At 42.7% G+C, this 17,594-nt stretch overlaps 1 protein-coding gene across 6 annotated transcripts in view; it reads right to left on the bottom strand.

The window, feature by feature from the left end:
* The window catches only part of scaper (S-phase cyclin A-associated protein in the ER), a 139,622-nt gene that overhangs the window by 20,583 nt on the left and 101,445 nt on the right, over positions 1–17,594 (bottom strand). For all 6 annotated transcript variants that reach the window (XM_029668013.2, XM_029668015.2, XM_029668017.2 and 3 more), the window contains 3 exons: positions 16,436–16,551; positions 3,023–3,146; positions 942–1,165 (listed from right to left, as the gene is read on the bottom strand). In XM_029668013.2, the coding sequence (XP_029523873.1) occupies positions 942–1,165; positions 3,023–3,146; positions 16,436–16,551 (464 nt within the window). The remainder of the gene's footprint in view (positions 1–941; positions 1,166–3,022; positions 3,147–16,435; positions 16,552–17,594) is intronic.

Genomic DNA, 17,594 nt, shown 5'->3' with positions numbered 1-17,594 from the left:
CCACGCACAGTTGTGCACAATGCCTGGTCCAAAGTCTGTTTGAAAAGCTGTTCAGTCTTGTCCCTGTGTGTTTCAACTTATGACCTACATGCATCTGTATGTTTCTGACACTGGTAGGAGATAAGTATGGTACAAAGCCTGGTGAGTGATTGGTAATGAGAAATGGAGACTTAGAAGGGGAATGCTGATGTTCTCTTTCTGTGTGATCTACAGTTCACCATAATGGGAAAAAAAAGTGTTGCTGAAGTTACCATCTTTTTGATCTTATTTCCTCCCTACCATCACATACATAATTTGAGGCAGAGGAGGTAAATCTTTCATTGCTTGCAGGGATTACTAGTCTGACGACACCATTTTTCTCAGGCTCTCCCTTGTCTCCAGGGTTACGACTGGGTCATAGTATGAGTGTTAGGCCTGGTGCAGCTGCTCTGGTCAGATGAATCATTGGCTGTGGGAGGGATGATGTGAAGACTCCACTCTGCCCGAAGGTCTGGGCCTGCCTTTCCTCACCGCCCCGCAGTGCCTGGACAGACACAGCCCCTGCTACTCAAAGGCCACGCTCAAGAGGATGTTGCAAACTTTCAGGAGTGTTCTTTGTTTATGTTGCCTCAAGTAAAAAACATGACATATTACTTTGCTGAGGAGTTTAATCCAGAACGTGTGAAAAAGTAGTTTTTGGACAGATGCCAGAGGACACCCTCTCTCACCCTCACTCCAAGCCCCTGGCAAGAACATTATCTGACCTTTTCTAAGGGAGCTGACCTTTTGTAGTAATCTTTTCAACAAAAAGCTATTTCTGATAGTAAGTAAGTTTGCTTAATTTCAGTGGTTCCCCAGATCAACCCTAAAGGAGAAAGTAGAGATAGGACAGAGGTGTTGTGACAGGGAGGAGGGCCGTAGTAGCGCAATGTGTGGTTTGAGAGAGAGGAGGAAGAGCTTACCTGATGAGGTCATGGGCCCGGGTGTTGAATGGCTCCATAGGGGAGGTCTTGGTGTCTGGTGATAGGATGCGAGGGGCGTCTCCACGGCCACACTCGGGAACATAGGGAAGAATGAGACTCAGGATGGTAGCGCTGGTCTGCAGCAGGCCGGTGGTCAGCCCCTCAAACACCTGCTTGTTCACACTGCGACCGAAGATGGACTTGTCTTCATCTGGGACGAACAGCTGAGAAAAAGACAGTGTGGTCAGTCAAGAGTTCCGTAAACCTCTATGTCACAGTACAGTCTGTACCAGTAGCTCTATACCTGCTCTTTCGAGCTAGCTTGTATCACATACAGCCTTGGCTTGTCCTTGTCAGCTTGCCAAGTCCTCTGTCAAAAAAGGAATCTTGACATTGATCGATCACAGTGCAAAACTAACAGTGTCCCAGGCAGTCACAGTATCCACCAACAGCAGAGTTCAACAGAAGACCAGCTCATTGCAACCTCAGTTTGACTTCTACAACACAGGCCAAGGCCATTTGTATTGGTTGGGATCCTGATATGGCATAAACAACAACACAAGTGTTATTGTATAATTCATCAGGTGTGGGTCATACGTCGGTGGTTAACAGTCAGTGTGACATGGTTACTGTTGCCGTGCCAGACTACTGCTGCTGCCATATGAGAGGTCTCAGAGGTATTCCCTCCCTGGTAACAAGGAAAGACAACCGGATAATGAGATTGTAGAGAAAACCACTGGAACTAACACAGGGGGGTGTTCTGTGTTCACCATCATCTGTGATATTAAACCAAATTCTCCCCTTACCCATGCCTCATATACATAGACGGGCTGATAGAAATTGCAGCATACTGATTCCTCTGACATGATTGTGGACTTTTTAGAAATGTCATATTTTCATGTTAGTTATCCCAAACTCTTTATTACCAGAAGAGCACAAGCATCTGAAATATTCCAAGAAATGTTTATGAAGATATATTAAGAGTCTCAGGGTATATAAAGACTCAGGTCATGGTGTTCTGGTGACAGGAGTGTATATCCCCTTTTAGTGCAGTGACATTTTTGCATGTGTGTGTGTATATTGAGGTTAAGGTTTAGTTTTAGAAATAAGGAGGTCAGGTAAAATGTCTGAACCATCTCATTTAAATTAATGGTTAGGGCAGCATGCTGACAGCGTTAGTAAATCCACCAACATTCTCCACAAATCGAATTAAAGAGGGACAAGCACAGACGCCGGCACTCTACCTCCACCCACTTCCAAACACAAACACACACGCACACACACACGTTCTTACGCAGACTATTCATGAGCCCCATGTTCGTCAGTGTCCAAGACGTCTAAATAAGTTAACGTTGTCCTGTTTAACATGTCAGTTGTCAAAGCAGCTGTGGGGATATACGTTTTATATAATCTGAAGCATACAGACTAACCTCCCCCTCCGTGCCCTCAGGAAACATGACTGCTTTGAATTGGAAGTCAGGGCTGGAGAAGGAAGCCCCAATAGAGTTCATGCATGTAGCAAAGCCCATGTCTTTGCCTTGTCCGGCCTGTGCAGTCACCACCATTAGATGTTTACAGTCTCTGAAAGAGTGCTAAAGGTTTTTGACTGACATATAACCCATCCACCATACTGCCTGCTTCAGTCTCTCATTCCCTAAAGCCCAGAAGCCTCTGTGTGGCTGAGGTGGAGGCTGAGGTGGTGGCAGGGCCAGGATTTGTACTGTAGCGTGGGTCTCTGTGTTTTATTAACACTGTGCCAGGAAGGAACAAATGCTGGCGATGTGGCCATGGTTTTTCAGCACTCACAGTGTTGCATATAGTCAGGAGAATTTACATAGACAGAGACATTGGGAGGGATTCATTAAACAGCTTGGTCCTTGCGAATACGATCTACAGTTCTGATCATGACATTCAACCTTCGTAAGTATTACACAACGTTCAGGGACTTACGCTTCCATACAAATAACATCTTTGAATAATACATGCGTTGTTTAAGTGAACATACATTTAATGTAATGCCATCATAGCAATAATGATAGTAATAAGTGATGTTTTTTATGGTGTGGTGAAAAGACACTTACTGTGAGCTGATGCAGCAGCAGGTCCATGAGGGAGGCTACCTTATTGCTGAATAGAACGTAGGAGCAGTTGAGGTGGCAGCGAGAGCATGCCAGAAAGTATATGTTTACAGCAGCACATAGGGACCTGAGGAGAGAGAGAGAAAGACAGAGGGAGAACCAGATGAATCCCTTGTCAGAAGTCAAACTAAATAGTTCAAGGTAGATTTCAACACTAGTGTTACAGTGTAGGTGTTCATCCCCAGGCATTGACATGGCTATCTGAAGTAATCAGGAAACCAAAACACACTCCACCAAATGTGTGGTTCCTTAAGGGCACAATTTTATCTTTGGAAGGGCTGAAAGTATATACTGTCATTTATGTAACAGTAGGTAAGCAGAATTCAGAAACCCAGTCATATCAACTACACTGAACAAAAATATATAATGCAACATTTTCAAAGATTTTATCGAGTTTCAGTTCATATAAGGAAATCAGTCAATTGAAATAAATAAATTAGGACCTAGTCTATTGATTTCACTTGACTGGGAATACAGATATGAATCTGTTGGTCACAGATACCTTAAAAACAAAAAATATGGTTGTGGATCATAAACACAGTATCTGGTGTGAACACCATTTGCCTCATGCAGCAGCGACATCTCATTCGCATAGAGTTGATCAGGCTGGTGATTGTTGCCTGTGGAATGTTGTCCCACTCCTCTTCAAATGGCTGTGTGAAGTTGCCGGATATTGGCTGGAATTGGAACATGCTGCCGTACACATCAATCCAGAGCATCCCAAACATGCTCAATGGGTAACATGTTTGGTGAGTATGCAGGCAAGAACTGGGACATTTTCAGCTTCCAGGAATTGTGTTCAGATCCTTGCGACATGGGGCCGTGCATTATCATGCTGAAACATGAGGTGATGGCTGCGGATGAATGGCGTGACAAATGGGCCTTAGGATCACGTCACAGTATCTGTGCACATTCAAACTGTCATCAATAAAATGCAACTGGGTTTGTGGTCCGTAGCTTATGCCTGCCCATACCATAACCTTACTGCCCCCATGGGTCAGTGTCCACAACGTTGACATCAGCACACTGCTCGCCCACACAATGCCATACACGCAGTCTGCCCGGTACAGTTGATACTGGGATTCATCCTTGAAGAGCACTTCTCCAGCACGCCAGTAGCCATCGAAGGTGAGCATTTTCCTACTGAAGTCGGTTGCGACGCCGACCGGCAGTCAGGTCAAAACCCTGGTGAGGACGACGAGCACGCAGACGAGCTTCCCTGAAACGGTTTCTGACAGTTTGTGCAGACATTCTTTGGTTGTGCAAACCCACAGTTTCATCAGCTGTCTGGGTGGCTGGTCTCAGACGATCCCGCAGGTGAAGAAGCTGGATGTGGAGGTCTTGGGCTGGCGTGGTTACACAAGGTCTGCGGTTGTGAGGACGGTTGGATGTACTACCAAATTCTCTAAAGCGACATTAACATTCAATTCATTGGCAACAGCTCTGGTGGACATTCCTGCAGTCAGCATGCCAATTGCACACTCCCTCAAAACTTGCAAATTTTAGAGTGACCTTATTTGTCCCCAGCACAAGGTACTGATCATGCTGTTAAATCAGCTTCTTGATATGCCACACTTGTCAGGTGGATGGATTATCTTGGAAAAAATGAGAAATGCTCACTAACAGGGATATAAACAAATGTGAGCACAACATTTGAGAGAAATAAACTTTGTGTGTATGGAACATTGCTGGGAACTTTTATTTCAGCTCATGAAAAATGGGACCAACACTTGTCGCGTTTATATTTTTGTTCAGTATACTTATAGCTCTACCCCCTCACTACTAGTCAACTGGTTATCCAGAGCTAGAGATAGTAATAAGACAAGAGATCTGCAGAACCAGTAGAGCTTGGTGCAAATCACAGTCAGTCCAATCTGGAGTCTGATCCTGCAGCGCTTCCTCTGTGGCGATAAGGCCATTCCTCTCAGCAGCTCCTCAGCTCAGAGCCTAAAGGCAGGCCTCTGTATTATGTCTGCTTTAAACAAACCCTATGAGAAGATTCATGCCACAGATAACTGATGAATAATTCTGCTCTGACTGCTGCGCCCCCTTGTTTCATCACTTAATATTTTCTGACATCTGTATATTTTAGCCAATAGAAGAGTGGCATGTCCTATCTGCTCTGAGGAAGAATGGAATCTGGCTTTCCTATTCTAGAGTAGGCCATGTTTATTTCAACTGGTAAACATTTTGATATCTCCCGCAACATTCACATCTGCAACGCATTTCCACTCCAACCTATTTGGCATTTAGATAGAATATAGCAGAGACTGATGTAGGCCTAGGTTGATTGGTCTGTCAATAACCTCCTCATGACCAAAATTACTCGTCTTGTTTCATATGCTAGTGGGGAGATCTGTAATTTGTTCTATATCATTATTGACATTGTAGTGTAAAGCTGTCAGACATAGAATTTGGTGATAATGTGAGAAGTATTACATTGTGAGTAATGGGAAAGTATCCAAATAGTCCCATCAATGTCTGGTTAAAGAACTCTGGGGTTTGCTTGCTTAAAACTTTTAAACACCTTACTATATGAGTATCATATTCTGTATGTGTATAGGTATTCTAGCCAAATAAAATGTTGGGATCTTTTTCCGTCACCATTTTAAATACAAATTCCTGAGAAAATGCAAACCAAAACAACATGATTTGGTGTGTTGATCCCTGTTTCTGCCAAACGCCTCCCTTAATAAGATCTGTTTTCCAGGAATGCACAAAAACACAAATGCCACATTAATTCTATTGTCCATTAATAGTCTTGGAATGGAGTGGGTGGAAGAAGGCAGCCATCATGGTTGAGTGGAATGATAACACAGCCTATTGGGCTAAAGTGAAGTAACGTGAGAACCCCACCAAACTGTGCTCTCTGGGCAGCCGACCAGAACCGGGGCTGCCTCAAATTATTTATTTTTTTCTCCATAATTTTGTAATTCAGCCACAAGTCAGTTTTTCAGTGACAGAATTCCACCATTGGAAACACTGCAAACCAATGGAATGAAACAGTAGCTTTCCTCTCAGTCTGATGCTGTGCTGCTTTTAATGTGTTCATTCTGTATGTACAGAGATGAAACCAGGCTATTATCACTCCCATGCCTGACACAGAAGGGAGAAAAGCCATTTCAGGTTAAGATTCTTTCAGTTACTGTGATGGAATGCAAGGTGTCCTTATCGAATTAAACAAGACAGGGTGTCAAACCATAGGGAAGGTTAAATGACAGGGTAGGCTGATCCTGTTACAACACTGACATCGTCCTACATCAAAAGGCCTCGGAAATCTATAAGACATAGAAATTATGAGGAAAGGGAGCAAGAGAGCAGTCCTAAAACACAGACTACTAAATGGAAGATGAATGATGACAAAAAAGGGAAGGTCAGTATTTATTAAATAACTTGTAAATAATAGGCTACAAAAGCAAAGCCCGAAATGGATTAGGCAAACACCATCTTCACGATGTTTCTATAATAACCTGTCAACCATAGCACCCTGGTTTTACTCCATGCGTAAGTGGAGGCTGCCCTACCCAGAATGTCATTATCCATGTTGGGAGCTGGGGGGGTGAGAGACAGGCCAGTCCCCAGGTGGCTGCCACTCTTATCCAGCAGATTAAAGGGCACATCCCTCATTTCTTTAATCTTATTAGAGAGAAAAACAGCTGTCGACTGCTTCCATTCTCTTCACAAACCCATAGGACGGAGATGGATCTAAAGGCACATTTAGCTGTAAATGTCAACATATCAAATGAATGCAGACAATTTTCAATCTCATGTAGAACATGCATTTCATTTGGTAGAAGATAATATATTATGAATTATATTATACTGAATAAAAATATAAATGCAACAATTTCAAAGATTTTACTGAGTTATAGTTCAAATAAGGAAATCAGTCAATTTAAATGAACTCATTAGGCCCTAATCTATGGATTTCACATGACTGGGCCACTGGGGAAACAGGCCCAGCCAATCAGAATGAGTTGTTCCTACAGCTTTACTACAGACAGAAATACTCCTTAGTACCTTGCTCATGAAACATAGGACCAACACGTTAAATATTGCGTTTATATTTTTGTTCCGTGTATATTTAAGCAATAAGGCCCAAGGAGGTGTGGTATATGGCCAATATACCATGGCTAAGGGCTGTTAGGCACGAAGCAATGCCTTATTGCTATTAATCGACTGGTTACCAACGTAATTAGAGCAGTAAATTCAAATGTTTTGTCATACCCGTGGTATACAGGTATGACATATACCACGGCTGTCAGCCAATTAGCATTCAGGGCTCGAACCACCCAGTTTATAATGATGATTTTAGGATAGGAATCCATTCCATTCTAATTCGAATCACCATGAACATCCTACCGACTTCTCACAATCGACTCAGTCAACTGCTCATGTAATGAGCATGCAATTGCTTTGTAACACAGATAATCAGGCATGTCTTAAGACCGCTTTAAACAGAGGGCGAGAATGTCAAAGGCACGTTTGAATAATGTCCTTACAGCAGCTCATACAATGAGCAATCTCAGTGATCTGTCTTTTGCTCCCTCCCACCTAAATCGGTATGATTAGCATGACACTTGATATCATCCAGTCTCCTGGAATCTCTGTTACTGTGCCCCCTCGACGACAGGCTCAATGATTTTGAGGAGCAATTTAGTAAAGTGCCACGCTAGCCCGCCTCGTGTTACTGTGCAGTATGTAGGTAGTGTTGGTTGACCCACGAGTGCCAATCCATCCTAACAGGCAGCATTCCTCCACCTACATAGCTCTGGGCTGCCCATTTGACCGCGTGCCACGCCCACAGCTGGACCCCATCATTTGGTGCCTGCTCCACCTACCAGACTTCACCCAGCAGGAAACACAACGGGTACTTTGTTAATCTGAGAATAATGAAGCCTTATCTTGTAGACGCGGGATTAGGTTCCACTGCTGGCCCATACTGACAGGTTGTATAGAGAACGAGGTAGAGAGAGAGCCCGAGAGAGAAGAGGAAGAAGCCTAGAGAGATGGGGATAATTAGCAATGTAATCTCCTCACCTACTGTAAACTGCTTAACCCCAGTCAGCCACAGCAGAGCTGATCACCTTACTGGCCTGATGAGGCCATAGACACACAGCGATCTCAGGCTAGGAGGTACTGTAATAATAATCATCAGAATTATTTGGTGGGTGCTTATATTTGTCCTATTTCACACATGTACAAGTGTAGAGTGCTAGATAGACTAGAGACACACTGACTGGAGAACACCTTGACCTGGGACAGCCCTACACCATGCAGCCCTGTGGGGATCACCCTGGGTGGCCGACCGGCTCGGACATCACAGGGGGGCTGGGGGATTGGGAGTGTCACTGACCTCTATGGCTGAATTAAAACTCTTAAGTTTAAACCATCCCAGAATCCATAGAGTATCCCAGGGGCTGATAGACAGATGGCTGGGAAGGGAAAATTAGAGCGAAGGTCAGGATCCTCCCCACCCCCACATAGTATAGTACTGCTCAAATACCCCAGGAGACACTTAGGGCTCAAGAGTATTTAACAGTATTTTCTTAGTGACATAAACAACAGAAACAGCATAATAGTTTAGGGTACTGGGACAATACCAAGTAGACTCCCCTTACAGATAGATGTTTCCAATTTTCAGAAGTCTAGCACTTCCTATCTTGCAAAGACAACAGGACATCAACCATGTAAAAGACTCTTTATGCTTTTTGTCACTGGGTTATCAAGCAGGAGATCGTTCCACCTAAACCTCAAGCTCACGTTTCCCAATGTCCCTGTGCTTTTCCTATGTGCCCAGTAAGGCCTGACCATGGAAATGCTGCAGAAATCTGATCAACTTCAAGATCAGGTTGAATCCCTGCTTTTCAACAAAGAAAATTTGTGTTCAGGAAAAAAAATATAAAATCCTAACATGCTGTCCACACCGCTCATGTTGCAAAATGAATGTACACATACATGTTATTCAATCACTGCACCCACATTGCTCACGCGCGCCAACGAACGTCTGCGTTGCCAAGCGCTAAAATAGAAGTCCGTTCCATTTGTGCCGCTGAACGCAGTGCAAGTCCTGCCTCTTCCATCTCCTCATTGGTTTATAGGAGCAGATACCAAAGTGCCATCTCGTCATTGGTTATACCCACGTGGGTGATTGAAAGATGAACCGAGGTCGGTCGTTCGTGGTAATACACCTTATTATGAAAGTTGGCTGCCAATCGCCATATAAAGTCCAAAGAAGAAAAATACTGGAAGGAGGAAAGATGACTAAAAAAGATTTGGTTTACCATTTTGTGTGTGGATTAATTGTTGGAGTTGAGGACCTTGTGCATTTCAGGTAAAAGAACTTAACTTTATATCCCAGGACAAATTAGCTAGCAACAGCAAGATAGCTAAATAGGACAAATTAGCTAGCAACTGCAAGCTAACTAGCTAAATTGCCATAAATGTTTAGTGCTTTTCGACCTATCCCCAAATTAATATAATTGGTTCAGAGTTTGTTTTGATATTTCAACCTGCGTGTCGTGATCGCGTTTGGTGTGGGGCGACAAAATCAATTTGCGCACGGTGTAAGCCAAAACACAAGGTGAAGAGCAAATCCATTTCCTGGTACCGTCAAACAATCCCTTCATTCACTGCTATCTAAATGGCATTTCATTTGATTCTCCTGTTGATCTATCTGATACCCTGAGTGCTTCCAAGATGTCCATTCTGCCTGTCATGCCACACCGGCTGGGTATATACTGGGAGAAATCTGATGAGCCGTCACGCATCACACACACATGCAAGCACACACTCACTCACTCGTACCCTATAACGACATCCTGAAAGGAAACCACAGGTAGCGGCTTTGATTTCACTGGACATACTCAGTAATGTGACAGAGGTGGTCAACTACAATAGTGTTTTAACATGCAGTGTCCTAGCACAGCAGTGCCACTGCACTGTTAAGACGTCTCTCTAAAACTAGAAAGCAGCTCGTTCCATTTTCAGCAAGGTAGGACAGGGGCCCCTGTTCCACTTATCACTTAGATAAAATGGATACCACAACCACAGTCATATTGAATGGTCTCTTCTCCCTACTCTAAAGGAATAAACAATTCTCTAAAATTCAACTCAAAGTTATACGACTGGCTCTTCAGCCCTTCAGATGGGCCAGTATGTCTGGTCTAACGCTGGCTTGTCTTCTCTCCGAGTTATACTCCAGCAGCACCAGAGACGGGCCCATATGCTGACAGGCTCTGGTGCTGAGCCCAGATATCACTGGGACACCAGTCCCATCTCTCTCCCCCTCTCTACTCCCCAGTGACCCCTTCTGGGAGACAAAGGGACATGTCCCATAAACACACAGTAGTTGACACAAGGTTGGAATACTTGAAGAAAGCATCCATCTTTCCTTAACACATCTGAGAAGTGTTGGATTTGTTAAAGTAGTGATATGGAAACTTTGCTTTTGCTAATCAATTCACACAGTGATTTCCCCAAAGCGAGGAAGGATGTGCTGATAAAGTTTTTAAAAACGCAGTCAGAACGACACCTCAGTTTACCCCCCAACTAATCCACACCTCCAGCCTGGGGCAAAACATTTTCTCACCATATACTAATAGTGACACTGAAGATAAGAGTCTCCAGAGGCAGAGAGAGCAGAGCAGAGGTGCTGCCTGGTGAGGATCTGGGATCATTTACAGCTTGTTTTAGACAGCTCTCCCCCTCCTCCCCTAGGGAACACAACACTCCACTCAGAATCCCACAGAGCACACACTTGCACTGCTCCAATAAAAAATATACATTCATTGAAGGATTTTTAACAATAGTCCCTCAAGTTAAGATTGAAATACACAACTTTATTAGGAATAGTTTATTTATTTATTATTATTTAGATGATTGAATGATTTTCAAAACGACCAAATTACTCTCCAGGTGCAGACCAATTAAGGTTAATGTTCACATGCAAGTAAATATGGTTTATGCATGACTTTCCACGTTAACATCTTTGACATATTCGACAAACTGCTATATTCATGTTAATGAGAGTTGTTGCTCTGCTAGTCTAGACAGGGATCCAGCGGCAACAGGGTTACACAGGGACATTAGCAGAGCCTCACTGAGGAATTAGCTCATTAATGTAATGGTAACGAGGTGGAGTGGGCCTCCCAGAGGGGTAATATTGCCCGAGCATCTCCAACTCTGCAGTTGACTTTTTTTGTAAATCACTCAGCTTATCTGAGAGGAGGCGATCAATACGGCAGCATTACTGTAAACAGATAATGTAGCGAGCGCTGTGGTTAGCGTCTGTCTCACAGACACCGCCCATTACGCCATCCAGATGAGAAATAGTGATTAGTGGACAGAAAACCATGTCCTTGTGTTGCATCTCATCACCACTGTAGCTCTCAATATTCTCTTCCCTTGACCTGACTTGACTCCCTTACCTTTCCTATTTTGTAAATGTGTGTGTTTATAGAATGTGGGTGGAGTAATACATGTTTAACCAGGCACAGGACTACATTGAGTGTGGGCGGGGTGTGTCTGAGGGGCTGGATTGATATGCTCTGGAGGGTTATCCCAGGTTCAGACCCTAGGATGCAGCTGTACATAGTCTATTGGTAAATAGCCCACCCATTTTCACCTACCTCATTCCCATACTGTTTTTATACTGTTTTTTATTTATTTATTTATTTACTTTTCTGCTCTTTTGCACACCAATATCTCTACCTGTACATGACCATCTGATCATTTATCACCCCAGTGTTAATCTGCAAAATTGTATTATTTGCCTACCTCCTCATGCCTTTTGCACACATTGTATATAGACTGCCCATTTTTTTTTTCTACTGTGTTATTGACTTGTTAATTGTTTACTCCATGTGTAACTCTGTGTTGTCTGTTCACACTGCTATGCTTTATCTTGGCCAGGTCGCAGTTGCAAATGAGAACTTGTTCTCAACTAGCCTACCAGGTGAAAAAAAAAAAAAAAAAAAAAAAATTTAAAAAAAAAGTTCATAGCAACAACCCCAGGCCTTCTACTCTACAGCACAGATGACAGAGAAAGCACAGAGACGGTCTATAGACAGCCAGCCTATCACAACCTGAGCCAATCAATACCAACAAACACCATAGTTGCTGGTTAGACCATTCAGCTGTCCAGACAGGACCTGGCAACACGTTGCATGTTTTGCCATTGGCAACATCATGAATACGGTCACTAAATACTGTTAAAAGTATAATACTACTGATTCATATATATATATATATATATATCAAGTGAAACACATACCAAGAACTGGACTAATTTCTTGAGCTTTTCTTTAGTTGCATCCTAACATTCCTAATTGTGATGACGAAGGAGTGAGATGGTGTATTGGACTTGTCCTCAGTCTTATGCATATTTATAGAAACTCTGGAGAAGTTCTTCTCAACATGTTCAGACAAGGTAGTAAGTAATTGAGTACTGAAAGAAGGTAACTGGGAGTCCATTCCATTATCACTAGACATTGCACACTTCAGCTCTGGATTGGACAAGCTGTTCTGTAGAGGATGAAATAAGTACCTCTGATCCATGGTTTGCGTTAGCCGGTAATAGCCGGCTTTTGGACAATAAAAAAATAGAAAATCCGATAGATAAAATTGGTGCCGGCCAATTGTCTGAGAGAAGAAGAAAAGATCCCATTGCGAAATAATACTTTTTAGCCTATTCATTGATGGAAATATCAGTCCATGTAAATACATTTTACATGCTTATCTATAGTGTATTTGCATAATTCAGTGGAATTAAATTGGCACGTGTATTGTGTATTCATTATGTATCTTATTTATCACACACATAGGCCTACAGCATACAGATACAGAGCCCATTCAAAACTATTTTTCCCAGTAGGAGCTTGTTTTGTCTTGAACACACAGAAGAAGTCAGAGAGTTCCGAGATCCCAGTTGTTTTTAACGCGGCATTAAACGGCAACGAAAGGCAGGCTTCAACAGCGCGTCACACACCACTTTGCAATGAGCTGGAGGCCGTATGCATTTTGAAAACATATGCTTAATTGTTTGAAATCTGAACGTTTAATACATTAATACTATGATTCAAAGTAGCCCTTTAGCTCTCCTCTCGTCTACAATTCTAAGGATATTTTCATCACTGTCACAATGAAACCGCTCGCATGTGCAGTGCCATTTTGGCAACTATGTTTTCCTGCTAATTGTATTATCGAACGAACATTTGTGCATCGTCTACTGCCTTGTGTGCATTGCAGCGCTTATAATGTGAAGAAATAACAGTTTATCAATGTTTGAAGCTAAACGTTCCGATCTGTTGCATCAGACTCATTGCTTTTTTAAACTTAATTATTTACGTAGCCTTGGCACACTGGTTGTATGAATTAGGGTTCAATCCTCCCAACTTTCCCAGAGTCTGTTTGGAATAGGCTATTTCTTTCTTGACAAGCTGACCAATAGAATAGGTAGCTTAAACTTTTCTACTATAGTAAATTGACATAGGCTAGTGATTTTGCTGTTCATTTCTCGTCTTGTTGACAGATGAAAAGTTAATGTGGACAGTTATTCTAACATGTTCAAAGTGCACATCAGAATTCGGTAAGAAGGACCGCCCATCGCTGCGTTCTCAACTTGCACGTTCTGTTAATATGAATGACCATATTCTAAAAGTGATTTCTGTCATTCTGAGCACCGTGGGTGGGCGCCCTAATCAGCTTATGAACCCAATGCATATGAGTCCGGTACATTTCTCAAATGTCCGTCACCACATGTTCCTAACGGAAACCCTGCTCTGATCTTACACACCTCTTCATAGTTACAGTGAATTCAGAAAGTACTCAGACCCCTTGACCTTTTCCACATTTTGTTACGTTACAGCCTTATTCTAAATGAATATAGTCCCCCCCTCAATCAATCTACACACAAAAAACAATAATGACAACAAAAAAAAACACTACATTTACATAAGTATTCAGGCCCTTTACTCAGTACTTTGTTGAAGCACCATTGGCAGTGATTACAGCCTGGATTCTTCTTGGGTATGACGCTAAGCTTGGCACACCTGTATCTGGGGAGTTTCTCCCCTTCTCTGCAGATCCTCTCAAGCGCTGTCAGGTTGGATGGGGAGCGTTGTTGCACAGCTATTTTCATGTCTCTCCAGAGATGTTCGATTGGGTTCAAGTCCGGGCTCTGGTTAGGTCACTCAAGGACATTGAGACTTGTCCCGAAGCCACTACAGCATTGTCTTGGCTGTGTGCTTAGGGTCATTGTCCTGTTGGAAGGTGAACCTTCGCCCCAGTCTGAGGTCCTGAGCAGGTTTTCATCAAGGATCTCTGTACTTTGCTACGTTCATCTTTCCCTTGATCCTGACTACTCTCCTAGTCCCTGCTGCTGAAAAACATCCCCACAGCATGATGCGGTCACCACTATGCTTCACCATAGGGATGGTGCCAGGTGTCCTCCAGACGTGAACCTTGGCATTCAGGCCAAAGAGTTAAATCTTGGTTTCATCAGACCTTTTTGGCAAACTCCAAGATGCTGTCATGTGCCTTTTACTGAGGAGTGGCTTCCATCCGGCCACTCTACCATAAAGGCCTGGTGAAGTGCTGCAGAGATGGTTGTCCTTCTGGAAGGTTCTTCCATATCCCAAGAGGAACTCCGACTCTGTCAGAAATGTTTTGGTACCCTGCCCAAGATCTGTGCTTCGACATAATCCTGTCTCGTTGCTCTACGGACAATTCCTTCGACCTCATGGCTTGGTTTTGTCAACTGTGGGATGCTTATATATAAAAAGGTGTGTGCCTTTCCAAATCATGTCCTATCAATTGAATTTACCACAGGTGGTCTCCAATCAAGTTGTAGAAACATCTGAAAAATGATCAATAGAAACAGGATGCACCTGAGCTCAATTTCGAGTCTCATAGCAAAGGGTCTGAACACTTATGTAACTAAGGTATTTAAAAAAAAAAAAATGTGCAACCATTTCTAAAAACCTGTTTTCGTTTTGTCATTTTAGGGTATTGTGTGTAGATTGACGAGGAAAAACATTTATTTAATCCAATTTAGAATAAGGCTGTAACGTAAAAAATTGTGGAAAAAGTCAAGGGGTTTGAATACTTTCCGAATGCACTGTATGTCAAGTGGAACTCTCAAAGCATAGTAACAACCATGTGTGTATGGTCTTCAGCTCCAACAAGCAAAAACAGTCCAATTGTGAACAAAAGACTCCAAGCTACCTACAAGCAGAAAACTCTCCCCCCATTTAAGTTAATCAAATTCCTCACAATACTGAAGTCTGCTTCAAATTCTCTAGGATTAGTGATTGAGGAAGTAAAATGTTTTAAATAAATCGATAAACACGAATGGCCATACGTAAAAGCATTATAAATACAAGTAACGTTTGTCCATTAGTGGAGGTTTGGGAAACAGTAAATGCTAATAAGTGAAGGAGAGAATCCATTCCAGTCCATTAGACTCCCAGTGTTGTGAGAATGGCGGTCTCTCAGAGGTTATCTACTGGCAGGCCACGCTAACTCCAGACCCACAACTCAAAACCACGACAGAGTCTGTATGATGGATTAGACACACAGCCTTTCTGTAGATCAACAGAAAAGAATGAATACAAAATAGATGACCAAAATATAATCCCCTTCTTTTTTTCTTTAAATGGTGCATTATTATTCATGTCCATTTAGGATATTTATTGAGATGCGAGCACTATAAACAGAGAAATAAAAGGAGGGGCTGAGGTTACCTCACATCTCCAATTGTAAACAGAGGAGCGCTGTCACTGAGGTCAGGGAGAGGACACAGTCTGATTGTGGACCATGTCTTTAGAGGCTGTACACAGCAGCTGAAAAGGCTCATGGTTTTTCAGTTGAGGTCGGGTCGGACGCCGGACAGTGAAACGCTGGCTCATGAGGCTATGAGAGTAGGACTAGGCCAGGATATTGTATGCTGGTTGTGAAGACTAAATGAGACTAACTTGCTCTAGGGGTGCTGCTTTGCAGATGACCCTGTGCTCTTTTTAGCCTATTGAGGGTGTATGTGTGGTGTCAGGGAGGGAGGGGGGTTGGAAGGAACACAGCAAAAATACAACATTTCCATTTCAATGGATTAATGAAGTTGTATTGTATGGGGAACAAGGTCGTTCTATCCAAAAACAATGGGGTAATTGAAATGTACACTTCCTTATGGCTGTCTCAGCAGAGGTGACAGAGAGTTGACAAATGGTCATAACCCCTGCAGAGCCACAAGCAGCAACCACATAGTTTGTGTAAAACCCTCTAATATGAATAAAGAGTATCAAAAGACAGTGTGCTTGGAGAGGAGGTGAGCTGTATTTGACTGTAAAAGCTGGTACTCACTTGATTGGAATGCGTGGGACTGCGGTGGGGGTGGAGGCTGCAGTGACGACCAGCAGAATCTGTTCCAGAGCAGAGAGTCCCCCGCCCACCTGGAACGCCACTTGATCTGCATTGTTCTGTAGAGAGAAAGAACAAGAAATACATTCAGGTAACAGGGAGCTGGACGGACCAAGGTATCACGTTACTCTCAGTGTGGACCCAGCTTCTCTTTTCCTCACCTCCCAGTTGGGAATGAAATCTGAAACAAAGTGATCCCCAAAGCATTCCTGTTAAATCTCAAAAGTGCACAACCCCAGCGTTCCACCCCCACTATAGTCCAGGCAAGTCTCAATGGAGGACAGCTACTCTGCAGACCTACACACACACACACACACACACACACACACACACACCAGGGTGGTCTGTGTTCACAAACACAGGCTGAGGAGAGACTGTACAAAAGTAGAGAACAGAGAAATCAAACAAAAACTTAAGAAAATCATCAATCAAGATAAGAGTATTGGATACATTCTGAATTTACTCTTTATTTATTCCAATATAAAATGAGCTATAACTCTGACAGAGGATGGTGCAATATGCAAAAATCACTCCTGGTTGCTAATATTCTAATAGGTTGCCTAATTTCAGTTTGTGTGACAAAACAATGTATAGTGTAGAGAATCATTGTCATCTAAACCGATGCGAAATATATTTTCTGGAACCAAAAATATTGTATTTAACTGTTTGAAGCTGGTCTACAAAAAATGAAAGCAAAAGACGCAAAAACAACTTTAGCATGGGAAGCATAGAAATAGAGAACATAGAACATATCAACCTCTTCTGTCATTCTTATTGACAGCAAGTCTAAGATCTATAATTCACATTTCTATGTGCATTTGGTCAGGTCGCCCAAATAGTTACATATTGCAGTTTTAAAAGGTATAGTAGAATGCGCCTCGAAACCATCATTAAAACAATCATTAAACAAACATGTTTAGTCTAACACAATAGTGTCAATACAGCAGTCCATAGATTTAAGACCAAACAGCACTAAATAAGAGGGCCCTGCCCTGTTGCAAGGAGAGGAGAAGAGAGTCAGAGCTCTTGGCATTGGGTCAGATACTGCTGCAGCTACACAGTCCAATAAATCAACAGCTCCAAAGCCCAGAGCAAGCGGCTG

This window comes from Oncorhynchus nerka, linkage group LG9a (genome assembly GCF_034236695.1).
Source record: "Oncorhynchus nerka isolate Pitt River linkage group LG9a, Oner_Uvic_2.0, whole genome shotgun sequence".
In the NCBI taxonomy this organism is placed as follows: domain Eukaryota; kingdom Metazoa; phylum Chordata; class Actinopteri; order Salmoniformes; family Salmonidae; genus Oncorhynchus; species Oncorhynchus nerka.
This window is presented reverse-complemented; position numbering and strand designations above follow the sequence as displayed.